This window comes from Protopterus annectens, chromosome 5.part1 (assembly GCF_019279795.1).
Source record: "Protopterus annectens isolate FY-2018-M chromosome 5.part1, PAN1.0, whole genome shotgun sequence".
Lineage (NCBI taxonomy): Eukaryota > Metazoa > Chordata > Ceratodontiformes > Protopteridae > Protopterus > Protopterus annectens.
The window spans coordinates 449,622,126-449,634,874 of NC_056736.1; the positions used below are offsets into that span (position 1 = coordinate 449,622,126).

Here is a 12,749-nt window from a genome sequence, read left to right on the forward strand (position 1 = left end):
TATGCTAACAAAAAAGGATAGTTGAGGTAGATAAAGATAAATTTAAAATGGAGGTATCTAATGTGGAAGGGGGGAAAAGTAGGCTGCAGGAGGTACAGGAGGGCTGCTTAACCCGAGGTACACAAATAGAGTAAGTCTGCTCTAGCAAGGAAACATAACATACTTATAATCACAAATAAGTCGGTGCCTCTTGATAGTGTAAGTTATGGGCTCAGGTCTGAAGTTCTTTTAATCCCAGAGGGAAGGAAGGCTGGAAAGGGACTCTCCAAATTCCTCTCCATTGGATTTCTCAATTAAATCCACTAATGGTACCGTTATATCACCAGACCCAACCAGCAAACTTCTGGGCATTATCATAGATAACCTCAATTTTGACACCTATATCAATAATACAATAAAAACTGTCAACAAAAAACTGGGCTCCATATATAGGATTAGACCTTTCCTCTCCCCCACTGCTAGAACAACTATAGCACACACTCATCTAATCTGTACTCTCCTCTATGCATAATCAATTTTTACTAACCTTTCAAAAAAGAACCTTAACAAACTGGAAACTTCCTATAACAATATTGCTAGGTTTGCTACAGGTAACCTTTACAGAACCCACCATTGCATAAATATAAAAACTTGGATGGCTGGAACTAGAAAACGTGATTAAACTCCACCAACTAACCATTGCCCATAAAACCCTTTATAAACCTTCCTTTACTCCTATTCTATCCACCCTCATCACACCATATATAAATCTGAAATCCCTACGTTGCTCTCTCAAAAACCTTGTACATACCTCTAAACCCAATAACAAGGCTGGAGAAATCTCTCTTTTCTAATGCTATTGGAAAAACATGGAATCTTCTCCCCAGTGATCTTTCCTCTCTCCCCTCTCCCTCACTTTTTAAAAGCAAACAAACTTTACCTAACAACACACTGGCTGTGCCCCTGTTCTAAACCAGACTAGGCATCTAGCCAACAAGATTTACCTAAGTTTCTGCTACTATTGACTACATATGTACTATTTTGTTATCTTAACCTATAAATACCACCTTTTACACTACTCTAGAACAAATAAATTTTCTTTACTAATAAACAAAGTTCTTTACTACTAAACAGTCTCTCTCTCTAGCCATACTATCCTCTGTCTCTGTAAATTCTCTTTACAGAAGATTTTTCTTTCTTCTATACTCTAGTTGCATATTTTATATAATTACCCGTTTATCACTTGTCCTTTATTGTATAATTACCTCCTTTTCATACTACTTTACTATAAATATTCTAGCTCTAAAGCTCTTTGCTTTGTCCTCTCTGATTTCCATAACCTGCTAGAAGCATAGTACATAATGTATGCATCTACATAGTTACCTTATTACTTTTTATCCTTCCAAGGTTTTATTTTATAATTTGCAATGTATATCTCAATATGTTTTATTCTTCTAGTCCTATGTTAAAATGATTTTTAAGTTTCTTTTTCTCACTTAGTTTATCTTGGAGCTTTTCTCCCTGGGCCTCTACTGAAAATGGACATATATCCAGTTAGACTAGCCCGGTCAACAAATGTAAAATATATAAATAATTCAGCAGGACCATATAGTCTTAGAGAGTATACCTTCTCAGCCTGATACTAATTCATTTTTGTATGTGTAGGTATATATACACACTTGTGTATCTGTGGATGTTGGTACTATACAAGTTTTTCTCCCTTGTGCTGCTGTGGGCAAACGATCTGACGTAATTACAGAGTTGCTTTATGGGTAAAGAAATAAGGCCCACGAGCTTTGCTGAAGACCTCAAGCTGGAGAAGTGGCCAAGATGGATCCGATGCTTCGGCTTGGACTCACCAGTGAGAATGAAGGACAAGATGGACAACACACATGGAACCTTATGGTAAGAACGTACGTAACCTCTTTCTCTCAGCAAGAATTCCCATAGTGTTACTTTGCAGTCATGTTGATAAACCCCTCCATCATCTCCACTGTGTTGAGAAATCGGGCATTTGTTTATGTGGATGTGTTGTGCAAGATTTGCCTCAAGCCTGTCTTAGTAAAACTTTTTTTATTGTTTTGTCCCCAGCTCCCATACAGTAATGCTGCTGATCTTTTGTGTTGTTTTGCATTTGTAAGTTCTAGCATCATGTCATTTCATGGTTGACATTTCCAGTGTTTAAGAAGAAAAGATTTTTTCCTCCCTGTCTTTGATTATTTAATCCCTCACTCCTGCTGATCATCAACGCCTCCCACTTTGTTGTGACATTTCTTTTCTCATTTGAGGGTGAGAACTGATTGCTCTGAGGCTGTCATCCAGGAAGCCATGAAGGGTTTTACCCTCCCTCTGAGACGGGCATCCATGAGGTGCACACTGCTAAAGTAGGTCCTGCAGTACCAATCTAAGGTTGCATGGGCCTAATCTTGGCTGTGGTCTCCTTTACTATTTTGTGGGTGTGCTGACATCCTGTCCCTTTTACTCTTGTACTGTCCATTCTTTACTTGGAATCAGTTCAGCAGCACACTGAACTATTCTGTCAGACAGGTAGGTTGGGACTGAACATTCAGTCCTCCACCCTGGCTATAGTGCTCCTTTAACTAATTGATCTTGGGCTGTCTGGGTCATAGGGCTTCACTCTGTATCGCCTGGAGTCATCTTATATATTCTGTTTTTGGTTATACTTATTTTTTCTAAATTCTCCATGTTGTATCTGTTTTTTTTTCTTAATTCACACTTTCTTCTAACATTTTGGTAGTGTCTTTCTCTCGTCTTTCTCCCAAGACATAATTTTTGTTCTTGACATTCTTGTCTAGTCTTTTGGCAAGCTATTTCCAGGTATTGTTTAGGGACTCCTTTTTCCTAGTTTTGTGTACCTTAGTGTAGCTGTGTGATTTTGCCACCAGACAAATCTACTTGAAATGCTGTATGCTGAGCTAGTTTACTCTCTCGTGTTTTGTACAGTTGAAACACGTCCATGCTTGTCTTCTGGGGTACTCTTGTTCAGTGGGCCTTTTCCTAGTTAGTAACTTGAATTGGGGATAGGGTGGGAGCATTTACCCAGATGCGCATGCTTAAAGTATTTCATGTCCACATATTGTATCATAAGCCCCTCGCAGGTTAGTCACCAGTGCATTGTTTGAAATAATTTGTATCCAAACACCAAATGCTCAGGTCCTTCGCATCTCTTGAGAACAGCTGCGTTAACTCTACATAAAGTGAAAGCTAGATATATGACATATGAGCCCTGTTCTTGTAAGCTAAGTGGAGTGCACTTTTATGAAGCTAGCTGCATAATTTTAGCAAAACAAAATATCTGTATTACTACAGGGAGATTTGTGATACCTAATGAAAGCATTATGGGGTTTAAGTTGTCACTTCAGAACCACCCATCTGTGGAACCATTCCTTTCAGAATTCCTTGTGTGATTTACTGCAAGTCTAGTTTGCTTAAACAAGTTTATGAGCTGCTACTCTGCCGTAACATGTACAGATAAGGCTCATAACGGATTTTGCCCAACAGCATTTTGTTTTATCATAGCTGCTTGACTGCTGAGAGTGTACTGCCGAAGAATTATTATTCCACTGTCACCTCATGCAAAGTAGTGCATTATATGTACCTGCAAGAACGAAAATAAAACAAAAAATATATTTTATTTTTTTTCTTGAAGGGAATTGTTTAACTAAAAAATGTGTAGACACACCTGTTAAAATTCTACAGTAAATCCTGGAAGTACAAGATTTGTTTATGCATCAGCTATTTTATAACCCAACATGTATTTGATTTTTTATATTTATTTTATGTGCTGTAAAAATGCTAACAGTTAAACAGAATAAGGGTGAGAGAGTTAGGAAAACGACAAAACACCTTGTGCATATGTATCTCAGCCTTACCTTCTAAAAGAGTGCTGAAAACTGCCTTGGTTGCCATGGCAAAGTTTCATCCCCAAGACAGATGTTGGCAAACAGGCTGCATCTCTAGTGCAGTGTGTTTACAGTCCCACATTGTAATTATCTCTGAGTGACTGGCAGAATTAATAAGTGCTTTATGTTAATTAGCTTTTGCTACAGTCCCCAAAACAGGTGGTGGAATATATGCAAATCAATGCAGAATTTAAATGTTCTGCATAACCAGTTTTAATTAGCATAAGCCTTCTTCCCAGTCCCTCTGGGTTGCAGTACTTTTACTGTATATTTTCTCTGTACCATTTCAAAGAACTTTTCTGTTTCGGCAGTTTTAGTCCTTTATCAGCTTTATACATATGCATTTAATTAAGATTCATAAGCATTTTAACAGGCCTTGAGAATAATTCACGATTCCCTCCCTCCACTGGACTGATGAGTGACAATTGTGACTGCACATAATCAGCCCATTCAACCTGGGGGGGGGTGAAGTGGGTGATACTGTGTTAAGTGAGAGCCTTGGATAGAAACCTGTTCCTTTTCAGGTAGGCCAGTTGGCCCTTTTGCTTCCCATTGGTGAGAGTCTAATGGTAGGGAGCAGGCTAGCTTGCTGATCCTATCGAGAGAATTAATCTTGCCACTTCCATTTGGAGCACCTTCTCCTCTTATGGACACTTGATCATTGCTTATAGGTTTATACTTAATGCAACACCTAGTGCTTCACACTAGGTGCCTCACCCTAGTTGAGAGCTAAAGGTGCCTCCCTGTCACCAGAATGTGAGATAGCAGTGTCCACTCACTCCCATCTTGTCCAGCTAGTTCAGTCAGGTGCAGGAGTTAAAGTTAAGTTGCCTGGGCCATAGATGAGGCTTTTGTCCCTTTTGCCATTGGAGCTGTCAATAGTAAATGATTTTTATGGCTGCTTTGTTAGGAGTGTTGGTACCAGCACACACCCACATGCTTCAACAAAAACAGTTGCAGAATGAACTTTTATGTTGTAATGAGAGAGGGTATGTTGGTGCTACAAGGTGGTTATTATTCCTTATTATTCCTTATCCTTAGAATGTAATAAACACAAAATGCTGAAAACACTTGCAGTAGTGAGCTCTCCTGCTGCTATGTAATGTGTAAGAGTTTTTTTGCACAACTGTACAAAGCAAAATGGCACTTATTTATGAATAAGTGCACACATTTGTCTGTTTGTCTGCATGTTTGATGTAGAGCATCTAGTATTCTATGTGTAGTCTGAAAGCAATTTACATGTTTACTTGTAGTCTAAGACCGCTGAAGAATCCGGTGATACCCACCCAGCAAGTCAGCCTTCCCAGCAGCCTCCAGTGCAGGCAGCTATCCCGCAGACGCAGCTCATGCTTGCAGGTGGACAGATTATGGGGGTAAGATCTGCACTGTTGTCATCCTTTCCTAATCTAGGATTTTACTTTTATTGTTCAGATCAAGATATTTCCCTGAAACTGTTGGTAGGCCTTGTATACAGGAGGTAGAGGGTGGGGTTTTGCAGCAATGCACTATGTTTACTTGACTCTATTAAATACATTAACTGGTCAGTCATTTATAAACAATTCCTTGGTAGGGCTTCTGACATCATTTTCCTCACACGGTTTACCTTTACATGTGCGTATTGCACAAAGGCGAACAGCAATTTTCTGAAAGGCAGTTTGCAAAGTTTGCAAACGCTGAATGGAAAAAGGTTCGAATGTGCATTGAGCGAATGCACAGTGAGATTCGCTCATTGCACGTTTGACATTCTGGGGCAGATTGCACTATAGTGGGGATTGGAAAATGGTTCCTTTCCCCACTGTAGTGCAATCTCAGAGTTAGAATAGTGAAGTAGGGGGATGTGGGGGTGCAGCCCCCCACATGGGGGGGTGCAGGGGGGGCTTGCCCCCCTGCATTACACTTTAATTTTTTTTTCGACATTAATGTTCGAAAATCAGCGAATCGGCTTTTTGATTTGCTGATTTTCGAACATTTACAACTGTCGCTGTTTCAAGTTTCGTGGTTACGATTCGCTCATATGAGCAATCGCACCACTGTGTTTCGCTGTTATGAAGGTAAACCTCACCCGCCACCCCCCTCCCCCAACACACCCAGGACCTTGAGTCTGCTATACCTTTGTCCAGTTTTGTTAATTTGTTCTGGGCGAACATGAGATGGGTATTAATGAGCTAGGCAAGAGCAGTATGGTCCACTTGTTCCTGTCCAGGAACCCCCATCATCTTTCCATTCCCCCCAGTGAGTGCGGGGCAGCTTTTCCTTGTCCTGAGTTGGTGGTCTACCTTCTCTGTGTAAGCACACCCCCTCTTGGTGGCCTCTCAGAGCCATCATTTGCTAGTTCCTGAGTGGAAGCATCTCCCCATTGGTTTTCCCTCTACTACTTGGTGGGAGTGCTCTATGGTAGTGTACTCCAGGATGGCTAGGAACACCACTTGGTGAACACCTAGTGCTCCTGCTAGGTATCATCCATGTGGCGAGCCTAAATAGTCTCACTGTATGATGAGTGATCCTGCAAAATCTTCCTTGTCCAACTCCTGTATGCACCTATGTTGCTAGTCAAATTCTGGTCACCTGCAGCATAGTTGGGGTTTATCCATGTATGCTGTAGAGGCCGGACCTTTTTATGAGCATAGATGGTGATCTTTTGGCAAGTAGTGAGGTACAATATGCTTTTAGAAGTTACGTTGCAAAGGTATTGAAGTATGTTTTCTCTGCAGTTTGTCACATATTGCGCAAAGAGAGTAGAAGAGAAGGCTTCATACATAACTAAAAATAACGAGACTTGCTATTCTAGGTTACCTGCTGTAGACTACCTGACTAACTTTTGCTCCCTGAGATAAACTGCTGTGCAGTTGTGTGTACAGTTTTATTGAATGGGGGGGACTTGGGATGATGGTCCTCATTCAGAATCTAGTGAGACAGGCTTTTTGCAGCACAGTATGTTAAACAAAGCTGTAGTTAGTCCCATGACTAGACACGCTGTCGATATGTTATTTGAGAAGTAAAAGGCTACAGTCCATTAGAATAACTACTGTGTACTGTAAACTGTTACATTTTGGGTAAATTTTCTTAGCTTTCTACAAAGTCTGTTCTCACTAGTAAGCACTAAACTTTGCTGGAATAGGGAAAAAAGACTTGTGTACATACTTGCACAAATTGTGTGCATGTATGAGATATTCATACATATGTACACTTAAAGCAGCTAAGATGCTTAAAGGACTCTGGGACTATGGCAGAACTCAAATAGATATATTTACAAGTTTCCTCGTCTAAAACCTTATGAAGGTAACATAAATTAGATTTTCTGCACACTCCCTTATGCAGAATGACACACAGGCCAGTAAGCCAGATTTCTGTGGATATAGGCATGTCCCTTTAATTCATGTCTGTATGATAGCTAAGAAGGAGAAAAAGAAACCTACTGGCAACTTATTACCAAATATAATTTGGTGAAGAAAGAAAATCTTATGACATAAGGGGGGAGTACACCAACACAAGCCATCCTTGTACCAGAACTTCAGTTGCTGCAAAGGAAGCTGTTCATACAGATGTCCAAAAAGCACTTAAGTGGGAGGGTCAGTGTACCACAGAACACCCACTCTACAGTGTCTCTGCTTTCAGACTTACAAATGTGCATCACTGTAGTCACTCAAACTGCCTTTCTTGTATAATTTTGAGACACTTAATACAAATGTCCTGTTCTCTGTGTTCAGTCCATATTAACTCAAAGATCACATCAGTCCTGAGAGTGGTTTCATTATGGTTTGCTTTTCATTGTAGCATTGCTTATCAGCTTGTCTGTAGTTAGCAGGCTGTGTGTATTCCCATGCTTTTTAACAGGATGGGCTGTCAAGTGGTGGCTTCATTTGTTGATGTGGTGTCAGCAAGTCTGGATTTGATGGGACAGTTGATGTTCTTCGTGTTTCACTGTTGCAGTCATTACATTTGGGTTATCTGCTTGCAGGTGGCCCTCAGTTGGCCTGATTAACAAAGTTTTGGGTCCTGCGTCGGTTGCTGTCCCTTCTTCCATGACGTCAGGGGTATAAAACATGCAGCCAACGCCATTACATCAGTCTTTCTTGCTGTGCAGTGCCCGAAGCAGAAGCAGTTTGCAAGTGCCGGTCGGCCAACTCCTGAAATTTGCGTTTTCGAGTTTCAGAACCGAAGTCTTCAACTAAAGCTAAGTACCCCTTTGGGGAAACTTTTTCTTGCTCCTTACCAATGTCAATAAAAGTTAATTGCATTACTTGTGGAAAGCAAATACCTCAAAGATTTTCATTCGTACTTTTTTCCTTGCCTAGGCCCTGACCACGATGTACCTTGCTGTCGGTTTTGTGCTTTATTTAATCAGTGCACTGTCCGTCGTCTGTATATTTTCGCCTCTAAATATTTCAGTTCTCTGTTTAATTATCCAGAAATGTCATCAGTTAGCCATCGGACTATCGGGATTCCGAAAAAAACACAAAGATAAAGACAGGCCGCCAAGGTCCAAAGCTGCCGACGACGCTTCTCCTAAGCCAGTTGCCAGTTCGCCGGTACTCAGTGGGGTACTTTCGCAGCCCCTGATACCCGCTACTTCTGATTCGCAGGCCTCTACTTAGACTCATTCGGAGTCCGGTATGCCACGAGATGCTTCAACTATAGAGCCTGCGGATGTCTCTACCTTGGATGGGTCTGGAGCCACTGTGCAGGCACCGGCTTCTGAGAGTATATTCAGGCCTATGGACTTGCGTATTAAACAGGCGCCTCCTTCTTCACTTAGGCCTAAATCTTGAACCATGCCTAAAAAACAGACGCCCAGGCCACATGCTCAGGCCTCTGTGCCTAAAACACAAATGATAAGAATGGCTGAAGATCTAATAATGCTAATCAGGGGTAGCCAACCCCCCCCCCCCCCTTCTAAGAGGCCAAGGACTGAAGTTGTTTATGAATCTTCTGACCAGGATTCTGTTTTTTCTGATTCTTCTGATGATCTGGATTTGCCCTTATCTACTTATGAGGATTCTGAAGAAGGGGACTCTGTTCCCTCTGCTTCCCCTCTAGAGGATTTTTCCTTTGGTGAAACCTTACATACTCTAAGGGAGCATTTCCACTGAGAAATCCAGGATTTTTCTGATTCAAAAAAGAGGCTTAGGGATTTCTTACTCCTGCCTCAGCATAGGCCTTTAGCTATATCTCCTGTACTAGACATTGTTACTTTTTCGGAATCTAGTTTGGCACCTGATTCCTTGCCTCCTGCTCCCAGAAAACCTGACAGATATTGCAGGGTCCCTGAGTCACACGCATTCCATTTTAAAAATCCTATTGCGGATCCAGAGACTATTTCACAGGGGTCCAAGGGCATTAAGGCTTCTACTGCTAAAATTCCTACCCCTTCTGATAGAGACTCCAGGGCACTGGATAGATGGGGTAAGGTTTACATTTCTGCAACCTTGGCCATTAGGGCTTTAAACTGCCAGTTTCATATGTTGAAGTGTCAGCAACATGCTATTGGATTTCTTAAACAGAAAATTATGTTGATTCTTAACTCTGTGGAAAATAAAGAATTACAGGATTTAATACATTCTGCCGAACAGGTTGGAAAACATACTTTGCAATGTGGTTTTGATTCATTAGAGGCCTCTTGCAGGGCTGCTGTTACTGGGTCTGTGCTCAGAAGGCATGCTTGGCTTAAGGAGTAGTCTTTGCCTGATCATGTTAAAGGTAAATTGTTGGATGCTCCCTTAAATCAGGACCACCTGTTTGGCAACAAGGCTGAGGAAGTTTTTAAAAAGATGGAAGATAAAGCTAAATCTATGCAAACTGTTAAATATTTCTAACAAGTTCAGCCTCCTAGATTTAGTAGGCACTGGCCCTCTAAGAATTGGTCTTTTCCAGCCCCTTCCAGGTCTTCTCAAGCCAAACCCAGACAGCAGAAACCCCGGGTTTCAGTCCCAGGGGACATGCAGGGCTAAGCAGTGGGGGGCCTCCACTTCCAAATCTGGGAGTAATAAGACTCCCTCCTATGGTAAAATGTCTCAATGACTTCCTTTTAAAATTTCCAAGCACTTGTCAACTGACTGCCCTTTTTGGGAGGGGGGGGGGGTTGCTCTTCATGCAAAGATCTGGGCACTCACTACCCAGGACAAATTTTAAATAGTGTCCCAGGGATACAGGTTTCATTTCCACACTTTGCCAACACCAAGCGGGTGGCCGGACCTACCCCCAAATCAGTCGGCAGAGGCCCAAATACAAGTACTTTCTCTCAAGTATGGGGGCTATTCAGTTGATACCAGAAGAGGAAAAGGGACAAGGTTTCTACTCTAGAGTTTTCCTGGTACTAAGAAAAGACTATTCATGGTGTCCTATCTTGGACCTGTCTACTCTAAACACCATTTTGGAGATTCCAAAATTCGAGATGCTGACTCTTCAGTTGCTTCCTATGCTAGGCAAAGATGCCTGGTTGGCAACACTAGATTTAAAAGAAGCATACCTGCACATCCCAATCAGGGAATCTTGCAGAAGATACCTACGCTTCAAAGCAGGCTACACACACCATCAGTTCTCTGCACTTCACTTTGGCTTATCTACTGCGCCCAGGGTATTCACAAAGTGCCTAGCTGCAGTCATTGCATTTTGCAGGCAAAGAAATATTCAAATATACCCATACCTGGACGATTGTGTAATTCAGGCAGAAAGCCAAGACATACTTTTGAATCATCTGGCTTTTGTACAAAGGGTTCTAACTTGTCTGGGGTACACCATAAACGAAAAGAAATCACACCTGGTACTCTGTCAACAAATTATATTCCTGGGAGCAAGCTTGAATATGACTTCCCAGATGGCTTACCTCAAGCAAGAGAAACAAATTCATTTGACAACCTACTTCAAACAAGTGGCCACAAAAACCCTGCTTATCTGCAAGACAGATACTGCAAGCCTTGGGGTTCATGGCCTCCTGCATTCTTCTAATTCCATATGCAAGACTGCATATGAGGAAACTACAGTAGTATCTAAAAAGCCTATGGTGTCAGCATTCTCAGGATCTAGAAGCAATGATTCCTATCATACCTTGCCTACGCCAAGAGTTCCTTTGGTGGGCCAGAGGCCTGCCACCAAAACAAGGGACCACCTTTCACACCACCCCCTGCACCCAAACCCTAACAAACACATCAGAGTATGCATGGGGGGCTCACCTTGCAGGGAATTGCATTCAGGGCAAATGGAACCCAAATCAAATGCACCTGCATATCAATCAAAAAGAAATGTTAGCTGTACAGAATGCTCGGACAGCCTTCAAGGACCACATTCTTCCAGGACAACTAATAGTAAAGACAGACAAACACCACTGTTATGTGGTACATAAACAAGCAGGGGGGGGGCACATTCTTAGCCCCTCTGCAGACTAGCCATGGCAAACACACCCTTATGTTACCAAGTGCACCTACAAGCTCAATTCCTGCCAGGAAAATTAAATGCACTGGCAGACGGACTAAGCAGAATCCTCATGGACCCACATGAGTGGAAACTGGAACCAAGGAATTTAAACATGTTGACAAGCAAATGGGGGGGGGAGCCCAGATATAGACCTGTTTGCCTCTCCCTAGAACTATCAGTTGGATAAATTTTGCACAAGGACTCCCCACAAACAAGCCTGGAAAGTGAATGCTCTGTCCTTCAGCTGGAAAAACCTATCAGTCTATGCCTTCCCCCCTCTGCCTCTGCTCTCCAAAGTACTACTAAAAATCAAACAGGAGAAACCAAGGATGTGAAATTGTTCAATCTCGCCGTTTGTTCTTACACACGGGTTCGGAGCCGATCCTCGGCTCAGTCTGCCGCATCACTAGCTCGCATCTTCGAGAAAGCTCGAGGCACAGTAATATCCCATGATCCTCCAGTGCTAACCCCCAGATATAGTTTGCCGGAAGCAGCAGATCACATCGAGAGGCTCGGGCCAGTACAATTTTTACTGTTTTTTTATTGATAAATATAATTATTTTTTTATATTCTTATAATCTTTATCTTTATAATTGATAGCTTCATATAGATAGTTGTGTGAACTAGTTTAGGTAGTCTGTTACCTTTAAAATTATTAGTAAGGGCCTTAGGCCGTTTTTTGTCTAACAACTTACAGTATTTTTAAAGAAAGTTAACTTTTTCTTTTTTCTTTCAATATATATATATATATATATATATATATATATATATATATCGGTGTGCTGTGGTGTGTTTTTGTACATTTATATATAGATACTTATATACTGATTTGGTAGTTAAAAATTTTCTATATAGTGCTGTCTTACTAGAATGTCAGAAAAGACTAAGAGTGGATTCAAAAGGTGTCAGTGTGGACAGAAGATGTCCTTTACTGACTACCATTCATCCTGCGTCTACTGTCTTGGCCCTCTCCACTTGCAGGAAGACTGTTCCATCTGTCATTCCTTTAGTGGGAGGGTCATGCTGGAAAGACGCAGGAAGTTGGTGGACAGAGGGTTTAATCAAACCTGAGTTTCAAGAGGCCCTGGACAAGGCTGAACAGGTTTCGAAGTCTTCAAAGGGGTCGAAGTCTTCAAGAGTGTCTGAGCCCAAGTCATCGGCTCCGAGCACTTCTTTTCAAATTCGGACACCGGCTTCTATGACTTTGGTGCCGGGCGTCGAGACCTTATCTCTGCACGAGGCTCAGGTCTTGGAGCCGGTATCAGAGGTACCACCATCTACTATCCTTCGCTCGGTAACGGCTTCGATTCCTTCGGCCCGTTCTTCGAGGCCAATTTCTGACTCCGATGTGGACAGAGTGGTACAGAAGCTTATGGAGAGCTCTGCTTTCTCAAAATTACTCGAGGTTTCGTCCCAGTTGGTTTCGAAACTCGAAGC

At 41.9% G+C, this 12,749-nt stretch overlaps 1 protein-coding gene across 1 annotated transcript in view; it reads left to right on the top strand.

The window, feature by feature from the left end:
* The window catches only part of POU2F1 (POU class 2 homeobox 1), a 1,264,626-nt gene that overhangs the window by 194,654 nt on the left and 1,057,223 nt on the right, over positions 1–12,749 (top strand). The window contains exon 4 of the mRNA XM_044073100.1: positions 5,156–5,275. Within this exon, the coding sequence (XP_043929035.1) occupies positions 5,156–5,275 (120 nt within the window). The remainder of the gene's footprint in view (positions 1–5,155; positions 5,276–12,749) is intronic.